We start from the raw sequence: 17,952 nt of genomic DNA, 5'->3' as shown, positions 1-17,952 counted from the left end.
CACAGCACAAACAAACTTTGGTCTAATCTTCAAAGGAATCCGTCCGTAATGCCTGGTCCCTGAACAGCAGCCGTCAACTATAGACATCACCTTTACAACTTAAAAAGGCGCGGCAGGGCGGCAGGTAAGTGATTAAGGAGCAGTGGCCACACCGGGAAAGGAAGCCCCACGTGCGAGGGGCCAAGTGGGTGCAAACGCGGAAATTGCAGTCTGTTTTGTGGGGGGAGGCCAAGCAAAAACCCGCTTGACATTAAGGACAACAACCGCAAGAAATCGGACACAACTTGAGTGGTTGTTGGGGGGGGAGAATGTCAGGATCGGGTGTCAGAACGGAAGACGGCGGCGCAATGGAAATAAGTTTGCATTCAGGCCAGTTAGTTAGAACCCACACTCGTGGGGCTGACTATAAGGTTTTGGTAAAATCTAATGCCTCCCCCTCCCTTGGTTAAAAAAAAAAAAAAAACGAGGCGCTCCAATTTCATCAGGCTTGATATCGTACAGATTGCTTGATCAGAGACGCCGCGGGTCGGTCACTAAACGTCGAGGTTTGACCCTCTCACTCCTTTGCACAAATACACTCGCGGTGGACTCGATATTACAATGACAATCTGTTAACTGCAATTCTTTTTCAGGTTGTTCACACAGAACCAAGGTGGCAATTCACAATCACTCATCTGAACTATCTGTCCTTACAGTCTCCTACCTCGTCAACCATCTGGACGTATTTTCTCTGACTATTTGTCCCTTTTCCCTCCTACCGCCACCCGTATTATTCAACAATTCTCTCACAACTCTCTAGTTGTTTTTCTCTGTTTATCACATCACATGCCCCAACATTTCATCTGTTTTATCCCTTTAATTACAGCACATTCAATCAATACTTTCGCTTAAAACACACTTACGACAGTTGAAATGTGATCACTCAATTAGTTTTCAGCCAATAACAGAATTTTGATTTAACAGGCTTCTGCTTACCTTTTTGTGTTGGAGAGCTCTCAGTGATCACACACACGAATCGCAGTATCGCCGCTCAGTCCCCTTCACGGGCTGCGGGATGTCAGTCCGGTGGCTGAGCTGAACCGGACCGTGGCACCAATGCCAAGGTCCAGTTGGATTCTCCTGTCCAATTACGTTTCACGTCCGGGGTCACCAATTTGTTGGAGAAATCCTTCTATAAACTGACACTGACTCCATGATGAATTAACACAGCGTTTATTCTGTGGTCAACAGTGAAATGCGTTTCCGGGCAGTTTTACGTGCACGGACCTGTTGGAACTTTGTCTAGTACAGAGGTTCCCCAAAAGGCACTTAACAATAGCGTGCTCAGTTATATTGGTTCCCCTTGTGGGGCCTGATTGGTCGCTATACTGTTGCTGGGGTACAACCCCCTGCTCTGCTCTTCCTTCTTGCCTGTCTATTATTTTCAGTTATCATTTACTTCACAAGACAGCTATGTTCACTCCCTTCTTGTCCTGTTCTCTGAGTTATCAGACCGTCCTCGAACTTCAGTGTCCTTGGCCTCACCATCTCCTCTTCTCGTGCTCACTGTAGCTTATCTGACTAAGATAGCCCTCCTGTTCTCTCCCTCCTAGCCGTACCCCAGCTGCAAAGCATAATGTATAATATGTCACACACACACACACTCTTATTTAGTCTTTGGTTAATTCAGCATATACTTTAAGCCAGCTTTTACGTGGCCGTTCCTGAGTGCCCTGTTCATCACCACCTCAGTCATTGTATTATTTTCCCACAACCCTCTATACCTCAGACTACACACACAACACCACTCACTGCCACATCCAGAAGTTCTCCGATGACACAACCGTTGTTGGTTGTGTTTCTGAGGGGAACAACCGGGAATACAGGACGGTCATCGGGGACTTTGTCAGCTGGTGTGAGCTCAACCAGCTTCAGCTCAACACCAGCAAGACGAAGGAGATGATCGTTGACTTTAGGAGGAAAACATCCCATTTCTCACTGGTGAGCATCCAGGGATCGGACATTGAAGTAGTGGAGAGCTACAGGTTCCTGGGGGTTCACCTGAACAATAAACTGAACTGGACTGACAACACCCATGCACTCTACAAGAAGGGCCGATGTCGCCTCAATCTGCTGAGGAGACTCAGGTCTTTTGGGGTGTGCATGACTCTCCTCAGGACTTTTTATGACTCTGTGGTGGCCTCTGCCATCCTTTACGCTGTGGTCTGCTGGAGGGGGGCAGCTTGGACCGGGACAGGAGCAGACTCAATAGACTGATCAAGAGCGAGCTCTGTCCTGGACTGTCCTTTTGACCCCATAGAGAAAGTGGGGAGAGGGATGTTAGCTAAGCTGACATCCATCATGGACACACCTCTCCCCCACTGACACGTGGGGTCCCTGAGCAGCTCCTTCAGCAGCGGACTGATACCCCCGGTGTAAGGGAGAGAGGTACCGCAGTCATTCACTCCGGCCGCGGTCAGACTCTACAACACGTGCACTACCTGATAATGTTGTAGTTCTGTTCTGTTTTTCATTTAATCCATACACTCTCTGTATATCTTTATCTGTATATATTTTTTCCATTACAAGTACTTACTTTTTCAAATTATTTTATGACCCAGGTGAATATAACTTATATTGGTTACCTACTTTTGCATTATTACTTTATTACTATTCATTTGATTTTAAGGTCACTTACTTACACTGCATATTGTTTGTTTTTTTGTACTATGGCAACCGCACTTTACTTTACAATACCTTTATTTGACGCCACTTTACTTCAGTCTACCTTTTGCTCATTGTCTACTGTCTACTGTTTTTGTTGTGTGTTTACTTGTTTGTTTGTTTGTTTTTTTGCTCTTATTGTAGAAAATGCTAATGTAACAAAGGAATTTCCCCGCTGTGGGATGAATAAAGTATTATCTAATCTTATCTAATATATATATATATATATATATATATATATACACACACACACACACACACACATGCACATGAAAAATGCTACCGTAACATTTTTCCATTTCCATTGCATTCCGTTGTAGACAGAATATCAGCTGAGATCACTTGCATTGGTTTTTTTAACCAGGGCAGCAGTTTTCAGATTACATTATGTGCTGACATAATTGCAAAAGGGTTCTCCAATGTTTTCTCAGTTAGTTTTTTAAAATGATATCAGATTAGTAAACAGAATGTGCCTTTGGAACACTGGATGAATTGTTGCTGATAATGGGCAATGTAGATATTGCATTAAAGATCAGCCACCCACTCAAATCAGCTGGTATTCTGTCTAGTATGGAGTGGTATGGAAATTTGTTCGTGACCCTAAACTTTTGACTGGCATGTGTGTGTGTGTGTGTGTGTGTGTGTGTGTGTGTGTGTGTGTGTGTGTGTATAAGACTATTTGTATACAAGATAGTGAATTACTAAATCATAATACAGTAGGAGTAGTAGTTACACAAATTGTTTTTGGTATAATAGACAGTTTTTATTATATCACTTAATTATATATATATATATATATATATATATATATATATATATCACCATTTCACAATGAATAATTCACAGTCATTTTAATCTTTCCTGGTGTCTGTGTAATTTAAAACTTCACCCATGTAGGTAGAAGGGGATGTTGGTAACTTCTGGCGCACTCTGTACAAGCTGGAGAAAGGCTTCGGTGACGTACCCAAAGCCATGGGCATAGCGACTACTATGAAGACTAAGGTGGAGGACTTCAAGGAGCACATTCCTTTGGTGCAGGTAAGACCCTAACAGAAATATATAATCTATGGAAGTAAAAATAACTATAATTTAAATTACTTTCAAATCATACTTATAAATCATCAGAGTCCTAGTAGTTTAAATTGAAAAGTCTTTCCGCCAGTGTACGTCTGTTTTTTGTACTACCCCTCCTTCATAGGTACTGTGCAACCCAGGCCTGCGTGAACGCCACTGGGATAAAATGTCAGAGGTGGCTGGATTCTCCCTGCAACCAGCTGATGACCAGGCCTGTGTGGCTAACTTCCTCTCCATGCGCCTGGAAAAACACCTGAGCAGCTTTGAGGGCATCAGTGAGGCGGCCAGCAAGGAGTACTCTCTAGAGAAGGCCATGGAGAAAATGGTCAGTGAGTGGAGTGACATGGAGTTCAACCTCCTGGCCTACCGAGAGACGGGCACCTTCATCCTGTCATCCGTGGACGAAGTGCAGATGCTGCTGGACGATCACATTGTGAAGACGCAGACCATGAGGGGCTCACCCTTCATTAAGCCATTCGAGGTGGAGATACGGTAAGAGATAAGGCGATTTGCTTGAGAATTATTTTGCTTGTTTTAAACAGCAATTCGCTCATGTCAGTAAGTACACATGAAATCTTATGAAAAGCTATCTCAAGCTACAGCCACAAATTGTTTGTCTGTCTCAGAATTGTAGTTTAGATATTCTTTGTTAAACTTCAAAAATAACGTTTTTCTTTGAGCATACTGTAAAATTCATTCAGTACTGTTCCGTTTTTAATCGGCCTTTGAGTTCAGCAAATGATGAATTTTCTACATCCTCTGTAATTTCTGAGATTATGGCAATATTATGTTGCTGTAAAGCACAGTTTGACACAGGATTTCCTGTGGCTTTAAAACATGTATTGTGGTATATTTGACTGGATGCTAAAGCAGCTACTGTAAAACATTTTATGAGTTTTTTTAATACCAAATGAGAACCTTATAATGCCATTATCTAGCTCTTTTGGTAGAAGAGAATGATATCACAGAGAGGATAAAGAAATCAGGTTCTCAGAACATTGAACAAGTTACTCAGAGAGACAACAATCCCAACCACCCTTCTATACTAAGTGTACTAACTACAGATCAGAGGCTACCTGGCATTACATGCAAAATAGTATTAATACACATCCAGGATCCCAAATTCCTTTTACATTTGAGCTGTGATCATTTGTATTGGCTCATTCTAGGATTCCTGTCCTTTCACAAAAAGTGTAGAATTATATTGTTAAAACCTAGTTAAGTGATATTAATTATAGTTGTTTATTCTAACATGTACTCATCTTCTCATGTAGGGAATGGGAGGGCAATCTGCTTCTCCTCCAAGAGATCCTGGATGAATGGCTAAAGGTGCAGTCCACTTGGCTCTACCTTGAGCCCATATTCAGCTCCCCAGACATCATTACTCAGATGCCTGAAGAGGGACGCCATTTCACAAATGTTGACAAAAACTGGAGAGGCACCATGAAACAAGTATTGCTGGTAAGTCATTTGATTTAATTTTAAGTTTTATTTTTTCAGTCCATGAATCATTTTAAAAAGGTTGACAAACTTGGCAAATATTACAGTAACAATCTAAACACAGTGACAGCCAGCAAAGCACAGCAAAGCATAGTGCCAGCCAATTAAACCTGAGTCAAACAGGAAAACATTATGTATAAATGTATACATAATACATAAATGTATAGAGACATTTCCTGTAGAATTGGTTGCTGTATTGTAATCATTTGTATTTAACTGGAGTGATAATGATGCTCTGAAATAGCGACATGCTGCAAGCCTAATCAGAAAGTTCACGTCAGCAGAAAGCTGGTTTTATTGTTCAGAGGCAGCAAATAAGTTAACGTTGAAAAGGACTAGGGGTGATCCGAGTATCCGGCTGAAACGAGGATCCGGTACGGATAAAGCACTTTTGCCGAGTACAAGTATTATACGAGTAATATGAGTCAATATCCGTGCTCGGATTGAATACAACTCCTCAACTGGCCGCGCAGCGTTCTGTGATAATCACAGCGCCCCCCCTGCGGTTAACGTTTAGGGTTTCTTCAGCTTCAGGTTTGTTTTTAACTTCGGTTTGTAGTCCTTACATAGTAACCAGTAGATTTCTGGTGAACGTGGGGTTTGTAGTCCTTACATAGTAACCAGTAGATTTCTGGTGAACGTGGGTTTCAGACATGCTGCTTGGTTTAAATGCAACTCCAGTTGCGTCTCTGCCATCGGAGATTTTTTTTTTTACTGCCCCCCGCCCCGCCCCCCGCCCCCTCTCTCTCTCTGGTCTCTCTCTTACTCACTCACTCACTCACACACAACACACACACACACACACACCACAATATACCTTGTGTGAAATAAAAGAAATTAAAAAAATAAAAGAACCAAACAAAAAAAATCACACTATCATAAAAAAATAAAAGTTAAAAAAAGAAAGTTATATTGAGTATAAAACTCTTGTTCATTACATTTTCTTCAAAATTGCAACCGCATGTGTGTGTATTCTTGTTGCAAAACGTTCTGTATATAGTTTGTTTGTTACCATGACAACACCATTGATCTGAAGTTTGAAGCTGTCATGTAAATAGTTTTCAAATCAGCAATAAATATAACTATTTCTGATCAACTCATATCAATTGCATGCTTAAATAACATACCGGTTAAAGCCCCGCACATTTCAAGAGAACCAGACCCACTTCCTGGTTAAATCTGACCACTTCCGGTTTAGGCCCCGCCCAGTCCGAGTACGGATTTGGATACAGATAATTCATGTGGTAAACAGATACAGATACAGATAATGCTGTACTCGCTCATCCCTAAAAAGGACTATCTTTTTTTCTCATGATACAACACAATCAGGGGTCCTTTGGCTGGAATTCCAAATACAGATCCAAATTCAAGTATGATTTAGACAGCGCAGGCCTATTCTTTACTGTAGAAAAATGCTGCTGTAACAAGGGAATTTGCCCATTGTGGGATAAATAAAGTATTATCTTATCTTATCTTATCTTATCTTATTATATTACCAGGCAGTGTAACCATTAACATATAATGTTGTTTACTATAATTAGCATAAACCTGACCAAGTGGGGCAAAACAAACATAAACCCTTAAACATGCACAACAGTGAGAGTGACAGCAGAGGTTGGGAATGAAGGAACAAGAAAAGCAAGAGGCACAGAAGTATGCACTAAAATTCAGAAAGGAGTGTTTAGACTAAGATAGGCAGGGAAAGACAGTGAGGAGAGAGGAGGGAATCAGTAGAAAAATAATAGAGAGCAAGAAAGAAACAACAGAGCGAGGATAGAAAGTGAGTGTTGCACCAGCATCCTCAAAGAGTTTCCAAAGGGTAATTGGCGTCCTCAGTAGACCTGAAATGAGACGCATCAATTTCAGGCAGTGTCCTCCAGAAAGCCCAGCTTGACTGCACCATCAAATAGAAATTATGGATTTTGTCTGGAAGGGGCAGGGCCGTACTGAGCCACAAAGAAAATGAGGTCACCAAGGGACAGGGAGCCTACACACACACACACACACACACACACACACACACACACACACACACACACGCACACACATACACGCACACGTACCGTCCAGTCTGCTGTGAGTTGTGTAGACAGTGTTATGGAGCATGTTGGCACAAATGTTGCAAAAGTACTTTTTACGCTCGCATTTGCACTTATCTAGCTTAAGGGAAATAGGGCCCTATTTCTTAAGTTTATCAAGATTCTTTTCAGTTTAGTAAAGTTAACTCAGTAATAACCATATGTATGCTGCAAAATCATTCTCATACATAATGCTGATGTTGGAATTTTCAAGAATTGTCATGTAAAGGTACAATCAAATCTACAGATAAACATCAGTGTTCATATGTTTGGAAAAAAAAACAAAAACTGGAAAAGTTATGGAATTTGAAAAATGCAAATTCCAGGCCTGGAAAGGTTTTGGAAAAATAAAAAAACCCAGAAAGTTTTGAAAAAATAAGATTTTTTTATTTAACACAGCATAATAAAACGTGACTAGTACATTTTTAAAAATAAAAATAAAATTATTTTCTTTATCTTAACCTTAACGTTCCATTGGGGCCATAACGTTAAGTTCACTTCCAGTTCACTCACTTGTTGCGATGCTGCCTGAGGTGAAGTTGGTGTTGACCAAAATCAAATTGAAATTAAATTGAAATAGCAGGAAAGTGCAGATTTAACAATGTCTGGCTTCACTTGGACAAATGGCTTGAGGAGGTCCAAGACCCAAATAAAGCAAAAAGTGAACTATGTTCTAAGATCATCGACATCTCTAATATAGGAGAAGCAGCGCTAACTAGCCATGCTAAAGGCACCAAGCACCAGACAGTTATGGCTGTGCATGAAGGCTCGAGCATGACCATCACTAGCTTCTTCTCTCTTTCATTGAAATCAACCAACGTTACGCCGATTGCAGGTTCTTCCATCACAAGTCAGACTCAAGGCGCAAGACAAGGGATCTCCAATGTTACTAGACATAGTATATATTTAACTGGAGTGATAATGAGTATATATAGAGATATTGTGGGTATTAAAATTCGTTGTGCGTGGATGTCTGCGAACCTTTCTGCGTCATGTTTCTGGACAGTCAGTTGGCAGCCATATTTGAGTGTGGGAAACGTAAGTGTGCTTACTTATGTAATTTTGGATATACAGAATCTGCCTTTTCAGGAATACATAGTCAAGGAAATTGGCCAAAAGGTTATGGAAAAGTATTGGTTAAAATGTGTATGACCCCTGAAACGTGACATAATTTAACACATAGATCCTTTTGCTAAGTGTTTGGTGGACAGACGTACAAAGAGCTTACAGAACATGTAGATGTTCTGTAACTATCGATCTGCATGTGTAGGATTAAGCATGGCAAAAAATGGGTTTGTCAGATATCATTTTTCTAACGTGTACGTATGTCTGATGTACCTGCTGGTTTTTTGTATTTTATTAAAGTGGTGAGCTCCACACAGCTGCTTAATGGTATCAGACAGTCAGGAAGGATTTTCATTGTTACCCGCTGTGCGAATTTAATCAGAAAGCCAATATGCTGATGTTGGTATTTTCTTTCTTAGTAAGAGAACTATGTAGTTTTGACCACTAAAGATTGTCAATTTTGTTGTCCAAAGTAAAAGGCAGTTTCCTCCTTTACTGCTTACTATTGCTTACTGTTTCAGAACACTGATGAGTAGCACAGGTAAAAGCAGCGTGCAAGGGCTCTTCTAATTGTTGTGGCACTAGTAGCTCTTACTGGCTGGAGAGGAATTCTACTTATTTAGCTTTTTACAGTCTCCAAGAATAAATTTGTTGAATGTGTTTATCATGAATGTTGCTGCAAACTGAGGTTATGGAGAGAGACAAGAGATCAAAATATACTTGTGTGTCAGAGTGCATCATTGCAAAAAACTTTTTAAAGATATTTTTGGGCATTTTTAGCCTTTATTTTTGACAGGACAGCTGATAGAATAGATAGATATGAAAGGGTAGAGAGAGGGGGGAATGACATGCAGCAAAGGGCCGCCGGTTGGAGTCAATTCCTGGCCCGCTGCAATGAGGAATATGTATATGGGCTATATATTTGGACGGCCGCTCTACCAACGGAGCTATCTGGCCGCCCCATCATTATAATTTCAATATTCAAAGTAAATATGAGTGTCAAAACAACCACACCCACTGTAAAGTGCAAGAAAAATGTACCACTTTTTGACTGAAGTTTTTTTCTTTGAGAATTGTGAGCTCAATGTGTTGTACATGTTAACATAAAAAAAAAATCTGTCTGTTTGTTAATCATAATTATCCATTGTCAAAACAGTCACTTATAGTAGTGGTGGCTCCTTGTCTTTGCCATCTGATACACAGGAGCCTGTTGAAGTGTTCTGCTATTCTCTTAAAGTATCCCCACTGCTTTATTTGGACACAACAGTTAGAGAATTGTAAAAAAAGCCATTTCCCGCCATTTATTCTGGTACTGTATAGAAACTCACTTCAGATCACTTGAAAATTGCCCGAGGGGGGTAATTCACAGTGGTAAACATTTGATTTGAGTTTGCTTTTATCCCACACTTGAGTTGAATTGCCATCAATCTCTTGAAACGTAGCAAGAATAACGGGAAGAATCCATGAGAACATATTGTTTTACAACCTGAATTGTTATGTCCATTTTTCCTGGAAGTGTCTTTCAATTATTGATGTAGTCATTTTTGTAATCCATACACTGAATGGAATGGCTACCAATGTTGCCTTGACTACATTTAATGCATTGAGCCACCAGTAATGACAGTAAAATATCTTCTTAAAATTATAGGGAAAAGTACCTTATATAGCAATATCATAGTGGGTATGATCCCAAATGATAATAGTGGGCATCCTATATCTAGTTGTCCCCCAGGACGTTTGAACACCATTCAAGCACAATTATTTGACACAATGTCTCAATGATTTAGGAAACAAACTTAATTATACTTTTTGCATCTTTAAGCTACCTTTTAAATATGAACTAACTAATGATGGGACGTCACATATTTAGTACTGCAGGTTAAGATTAAAAACTGTGGAAAGCAAAGTTAAGATTTACACTATGGTCTCCTTGTGCAATCACCAGTTTTCTTGCCATGTTTAATGCTAAATACACATACACAATTTCAAAACTCACAGGCAAGATATATGTCAGAGGCAACAGATCAACATACGTTGGTTTGTTACCATTTTGTTATGATTTTTGTAAATAACAAAGTTTAATATGTACTGTATACACTGAACAAAATTAAAAACTCAACACTTATGTTTTTGACCCCATTTTTATAAGCTGAACTCAAACACTCAAAGCACTTTTTTTATGTACACAAAAGGCTTATTTCTCTCAAATATTGTTCACAAATCTGTCAAATCTGTGTTGTTGAGCACTTCTCCTTTGCTGAGAAAAACGATCCACCTCACAGGTGTGGCATATCAAAATGCTGATCTCTCTCTCTCTCTCTCTCTCTCTCTCTCTCTCTCTCTCTCTCTCTCTCTCTCTCTCTCTCTTGACCTGACTCCAGTTCGTCGTTGTAACCGCAGGCCAGTTATAGCAAAACACCCCTCCGCATAGGTGCATACTGCATCAAAATCTCGACAAAGAACACATCCCTTCATCTCGTCCATGGCATTGATCAGCAGTGCATGAAATTGAAATCATCTCAACTCCATACTACCACACAACAGTGAGAGCAAAAAGGCAGGCTACAGTGCAGCTCTCCTTTCCACAAATTACTTCAGGTTTTTTTTGCCCAGGCTGTTGTCATCAGATCAACCACTGGGAGCTGCTCAAGATCCACTGATCTTCTTCTTACAGCCTTCACATCTTAACTTCAATTTCCAACACAAAAAAATTCTGCCTCCTTCATTATGTCATTTATCTACTACTGCATTTTAAATTGCAGAAAAATACGTATCCAAATCAATTAAAAACCTTATTTCTATGAACTTGCTTTCTTTTAACTTTGCAGAATGCCACACCTTTGCACCCTATAATGTGCTGAGGAAGGGAGAAACAGTTGATCATTTGAACTCATGGAAAAGATGTCTGACATATCATTTACTAATAGACTGATGGATTCACCCAATACTAGTTAGTAGGGATGAGCAAGTATTATCTGTATCTGTATCTGTTTACCACATGAATTATCTGTATCCGGATCCGTACTCGGACTGGGCGGGGCCTAAACCGGAAGTGGTCAGATTTAACCAGGAAGTGGGTCGGGTTCTCTTGAAATGTGCGGGGCTTTAACCGGTATGTTATTTAAGCATGCAATTGATATGAGTTGATCAAAAATTGTTATATTTATTGCTGATTTGAAAACTATTTACATGACAGCATCAAGCTTCAGATCAATGGTGTTGTCATGGTAACAAACAAACTATATACAGAACGTTTTGCAACAATGAATACAACACACGCGTTTGCTATTATGAAGTAAAATGTAATGTACAAGAGTTTTCATACTCAATATAACTTTCTTTTTTTAACTTTTTATTTTTTATGATCAGTGTGATTTTTTATGTTTTTGGTTCTTTTTTATCCATTTCGGCGTCTCACGCTCGCCATCCACTCAAAACGTAATGTTACTACTCTTTGGCCAGCTCGCAAGCCCAAACAAGTGTGTGTGGCGTGCCTGTTGTTTTGTTTCCTGTCAAGCTAGATCCGGGGTGGTGTTGAAGTTTTTCTAACGTTACTAGTTGTTGCAACAGCATGTGAAAAAAACTAAAACGTTTACTAGGCCAAAAAGAACATTAATCTTGCGATAACAAAATTGACACCATTAAAATGGGTTTGCGTTAACGCCGTTAATAATGCCGTTAATAACGCGTTTAACTGACAGCACTACTTAATAGTACATTCACACGCTCATGCAGATATAATACTCTGCAGGATGTGCCTTTAAAATACAGGACATTATTTGTCCTGGATGTGTGGTGTGTATGTCGGATTCAAACAAAGAAAAAGACTCTCTTTAGGTTGCAGTTTTCTCGCCACACAGATTGCAGACGTGATATATCAGCTGTGGACAGTTGCTGTCCCCCATTGAAGCCATCTGTTTGGTGCATTAAAAACTCATTGTCACGTATAATACCAGCATTGTTATCCCTTCAATGTGCTCATGAAAAGCTTCCCGCAGGCAGACTATATAAAAATAGCCCTGCTATTTCATTGTCCTGATGAAATATTTGAAGCTAGAATCACAGTTCATTAATCAGATACCCTCTACCAGTATAATTGTACAGCCCACTGAGACACAGTCAAAGCCTTTTAATTAAGTTTAAATTACTACTTTTCATACTGACAACTCAAAAACAGCGGATAAACATTCACACTCTAGTGGTGCAGCATCGGGGGCAATTCTGGGTTCAGTGTCAAACCCAAGGACACTTTGACATGGGACTGCAGGGCCAGGGATCAAACCACCAACCTTCCAGTTGGCAGGTGACTACTCTACCACTGAGCCACAGCCACACAGTAGCTGTAAAGATATTTTCCTGAAGGAGCCCGTTTTTGCCACTAAGCGTGGGTTGCTGCCCAGTTCTGTTTTTAATGTAGTAAGATTTCAATACGAAATAGCCATTTAAATAAAAGCATTTTAAATTGTTTGTAAGAAGAGTGCCTTGGACCATTTTTCTCTTTTGAACTTTTGTGTTCCCCTTCAGAATCAGAATCAGAATCAGAAATACTTTATTGATCCCCGAAGGGAAACTCTGTGTTGCAGTTGCACAAATATTATAAATAGAGTAGAAATACAAAGAAATATAAGGAATTGGATATGTACGGTATTTACATAAAGGAATGTTATTATACATTATTTACATAATTAACATAATTAAGGATTTGGAATGGTGAAAAGTAAAATAATAATAATAATAATAATAATAATAATAATAATTGTAGTTGTTGAAATTGCACACATGTCAGGCCAGTGTTATTGCACAAAACAGATAATACAGATAATATTGTCCAGTTTCAACCTCTCTAAGTGTCTACACACAGACACTTAGAGGAGGAGTTAAAAGGTTTGATGGCCTCAGGCAGTAATGACTTCCTGTGGTGCTCTGTGGTGCATTTTGGAGAATGAGTCTGTCACTGAAAGTCTCTCTGTGATTGAGACAGCCATGGAGTGGTGTGAGACATTGTCCAAGATGGCATGTAGTTTGACAGCGTCTCCGCTCTCTGACACACACCACAGAGAGTCCAGCTCCACCCCACCACGCACGGCCTTGCGATCAGTTTTGTTGAGTCTGTTTGGCATCCGCTACCCTCAGCCTGCTGCCCCGCATGCAACATCAAAGAGGATAGTCACTGGCCACCCAGACTCAAAACATCTTCAGCATTGTCCTGCAGATGTTTATGGACCTCCCCTCCTCAGAAATAGAGCCGCTGTTGGCCCTTCCTGTTGAGGGCTTGAGTGTTCTTGCCCAGTCCAGTTTATTGTCTAGTGTCAGTCCCAGGTATTTGTAGTCCTCCACAATGTCCACACTGACCCCCTGGATGGACACCAGGGCTCACTGCTGTCTTTTGGCTTCCCTTAATCTACCCCACACTCCTTGGTCTTGTCACGTTGAGCTGGTGGATGGTTCTGCTACACTCCCTGTGACAAGTCCACACCACAGCTCTTCTGATTGACTCTGCGGGGTTTGGATTATCAGCCTCGTCCCCCTCGTGGATACACCAACCACAGCAGAGTCATCAGAAAACTTCTGAAGATTGCGTATCTGGTGTGGTAGTTGAAGTCTTGGGGTAGATGGTGAAAGAGGAAGGAGAGTGACAGTCCGCGGGCCCCCGGTGTTGCTGACCATTGTCTGGACACACAGTGTTGCAGGCGCGACATACTGTGGTCTGCCAGTCAGGTAGTCAACAATCCAGGACACAAGGGGATCCACCTGCACGGTGCAGCTTCCACTCAGCAGGGGCAGCCGGATGTGTTTGAAAGCACGGGAAGAGTCAAAAACATGAACCTCACGTGCTCGCGCTTGTCCAGTGGCGTATAATGCGGTGAGCAGGAAGATGATGGCGTCCTCAACTCCCAACCGGGGCTGGTAGGCGAACTGGAGGGGTCCAGGAGAGCTCACCAGGTGCCTAGCGTGTCATGAACCAGTTCTCCAGGGTCTGCACTAAGTTTGGGAGGTCAGTGCCATGGGTCTTAGTACCTTGGTCGTCACGGGACCTGGCGTCCTTGGACAGAAAGCGAGGCAAGTGTCGTTCACTGCACGGGGACCCTTAAGATAAGGCTCAGGTTGAAGACATGTGAAAGCTCCCATAGCGAGAGGCACTCAGGCGTGAGCACCCCGGATGGCTACCATCAGGGCCTGCGACTTATTAGAGTGCAGATCTGGTCCAGTGTCTTCTCCCTGGTCAGCAGTGAGGCACCCAGAGTTCACAGCGTGGGTTAGGGGGAGGGGAGTCAGGCAGGAAGCGGTGTAACCGGAGGGCTAGAGGAGGGGAGTAGGGCTCTCGCCGAGGATGGACAAGGACAGTTGAGGGGGGGGAGCGGGGAATGTAGTGGGTGTTGGAGGTGAGGTACACGCAGTTGTGTTATGGGGGGATTGGGCAGAGCAGGAGCATCACATCTGTAAAGAACGAGATTGAGTTCGTTGCTCCAATCTGTTCTTTAAACAGATTGTGCTGACTAAACTACTCGCCCATCCAAAGCAGCTTACCTTCATGTGGTTTGAACTTCGAGCACTCCCGACCATCTATTTTCTGGTTCTTCTAAAGCTTATTTTTCTTCTTGACAGAGGCGCATAAAAGGGCTATGCCATGTTCTTATCTACTAGTTTTTCACTGGCTGTGTTTTGTTTCTTCCTGCAGTTGTATCTAATGTATATTCAGAGGGATATTAGAGGTCTGTGGTTGTCTTCAGTTTAATCATAACGTGTGCTGACAGACCTCAGGTGCAAATCTCTATTACTTTCCCATCATAGATTTTTGTAGGGCACTGTGTGTCAATCATGGGGGCACCCTGGACTTGGGAGTGGTAGGTTTGCCAAGGATATATGTTCTGTTTATGTTACCATTAACGTAGTGCAATGATGCACTGCTTAGAAAATATTGACCACAAAACCATCTGGCTTTACTATATTTCCTTTATAACAAAAAATGATCAGTAAGCTCGCCAGCACTAATGTGACACACAATAAGCAGTTTGTTGTGAGGGAATCAACAAAACGCTTACATCCAAGATCGGCCAAGAAACATACAACATTTTATTAGTGCTCTTTGGAGACTCCAGAGAAACTATCTACTGATATTTACATCAGTGTTTCTACTATAGAGATTATATGGAACTGAGATGACTTCGATGGGACTCGAATAATTGTTCCTTGCACGGGTGCCTGGATCATGGACATGATATGATTGATCATTAAAAATCCATTTCTCGGTCTCAACTCATCATTATTGTCATAATTGTGGGTGTCGGATACCAATCAAGTCCTTGAGGAGCTAATGCGATACCACGTGATTTTACTGTAGGTGTATGCACAGTGCTTGCGAAAGTATTCGGCCCCCTGAAACTGTCAACCTTTGACACATTTTCAGCTCAAAACTCATAGATATACATTTTGATTGTTTGTGACGATCACCAACAGTGGGACAGCAATTGTGAAGGTGGAACGAATCTATTGGTATTTAAACTTATTTTAGCAAATAAAACTGAAAAGTGGTGCGTTGAAAATTTTGGGCCCCTTTACTTTCAGTGCGAAAACTCCCGTCCAGAAGTTCAGAGATGAGTCTCTGAATGATCCAATGTTGTCCTAATGATGATGGTGATAAATAGAATCCACCTGTGTGTGATCAAGTCTCTGTATAAGCTGACCCTGCTCTGTGATAGTCTCAGGGTTCCTGTTGAAAGTGCAGAGAGCACATGAAGAACCAAGGAACACCCCAGGACGGTCGATACTGTTGTGAGAAGTTTAAAGCCGGATTTGGATTACCAAAAAGTTTTCCCAAGCTTTAAACCTCCAAGGCATCACTGTGCAAAGCGATCATTTGAAAATGGAAGGGAATCAACCCTGCAAATCACAAGATCCGGCCATGCCCTGTAAACTTTCAGCTCAGACAGGAGAAGACGTCAGAGCTGCCAGGCCAAGAAGTCCCATGATTCCCTCGGAGAACGCGCAGAAGACTAAGCTGAGGTGGGGAGCGTCTGTCCATAGACAACAACTCAGTCGACACTGCCACAAATCTGGCCTTCAGGAATAGTGCAAGACCATACGTTCACAAGATATCCATAAAAGTCTGCTAAGTTTGCCACAAACACCGTGGGAGAACACACCAAACATGTGGGCAAGGTGCTCTGGTCAGAGACACAAATTACTTTTTGGACCACAAGGCAAAGACTATGTTGGCTTAAAGCCCAGCAGTCATCTCCTCCAACACACCAATCCCCTTCCCAAAGGCTGGTGTCGCCAGGCAATCATGGTTTGGGCCGTTTCTTCAGGCAGGGCGAGGAGAGGTTCATAATTGAGGAGTGGATGCCAGCCATACAGGCCCATTCTGGAGCACAACTGTGGAGTCTGCCCACAAAGACCTGACCGGGCGGAGATTATTTCACACACCGACAGACTCCCAAATCACACCCAAATCTACACAAGCAATGGTCACAAATACGTATCCAGGTGTTAGAATGGCCAATCACAATCCCCTGCATCCATGAGAGCGGATGTGGACAAGAGAACCTACCTGCTCCGTTCACAACGCTACTCCATCACCTCACTGAGTCCCAGCGTTGCAAGGACAGAATGGCGAACTTCAGTCTGCCGATGTGCACACTCGGACTAGAGACATACCCCAAGACTGCGCGTAGTCGCCGCAGTGCCTACAAATAGGTACTCAACTGTGCTCCGCATGACTTTGAACGCCCCTTTCTCGTTGTTTATTATATATAAAAAATACCTTTATTTATACTGATGTTGATGCCCGACAAGTTTGCAAGCAAGGGGATGTGGCACCCCAGAGTATCACAGCGCGGAGGCCCGAACTACTTTCGCAAGGCACTGCTATCTCCTGACGTTCACATTTCCCGGGGATGCTCGATCCGAGGAAATTCGCAGGGTGCATGTCTTTTGCCGATTTCCGTTTTCCTTCATTGTCTTGTGTTGGAATTAAACGATGTCGTGGATTGTCAGGACCGATGTGTTAACTGCTCCTCAGATCATCGCAGGGTAAATCCCAGACAAGCTAGCTAGTACCTCTGTCCAATCTGAGTTTCATTAAACAGACTAAAAGACAACTTTGAATTGTACAACGGTCACAAAACAAGTTCCCAGGTGGATCATTTTGCAGCGGTCGGTGCAGAGCTTAGTTTCCATGAGGATTGTGATGTGGTAAAGTTAAAGATGCATAACCAGAAGCACGTTTTTCCCCATCCTGGAATGCTGTATCTGCCTAGCAGACACCTCCTCCGTAGTTGTGGGGGAGGCTGACACAACGAGACACTGTAGGTGTGTGTGACGACAGAGGAGTCCCACACACATAGAGTGATTTGTGTTAATTCGATGCTGCAGTAGTCATCAGTTATATCATAACAGAAAAGTATTTCTTAATGTGGCAGAATACAAATAAAAATCGAGGCTTTTCTCCATGTGAAAAAAGATTGGCAAAAATCATGCCATCACAGGCTAAATAACTGTCCTCTCTTCATCAGCCGGTAGCCATGTCGTC

General features: G+C 41.9%; 1 protein-coding gene across 1 annotated transcript in view; it reads left to right on the top strand.

Moving 5' to 3' along the window:
• dnah7 (dynein, axonemal, heavy chain 7) overlaps positions 1 to 17,952 on the top strand; it is a 170,550-nt gene that overhangs the window by 22,627 nt on the left and 129,971 nt on the right. Inside the window, 3 exon segments of the mRNA XM_032512912.1 lie at positions 3,601 to 3,741; positions 3,902 to 4,269; positions 5,052 to 5,238. Of these exon segments, the coding sequence (XP_032368803.1) occupies positions 3,601 to 3,741; positions 3,902 to 4,269; positions 5,052 to 5,238 (696 nt within the window).

This window comes from Etheostoma spectabile, chromosome 4, assembly GCF_008692095.1.
Source record: "Etheostoma spectabile isolate EspeVRDwgs_2016 chromosome 4, UIUC_Espe_1.0, whole genome shotgun sequence".
NCBI lineage: Eukaryota > Metazoa > Chordata > Actinopteri > Perciformes > Percidae > Etheostoma > Etheostoma spectabile.
This window is presented reverse-complemented; position numbering and strand designations above follow the sequence as displayed.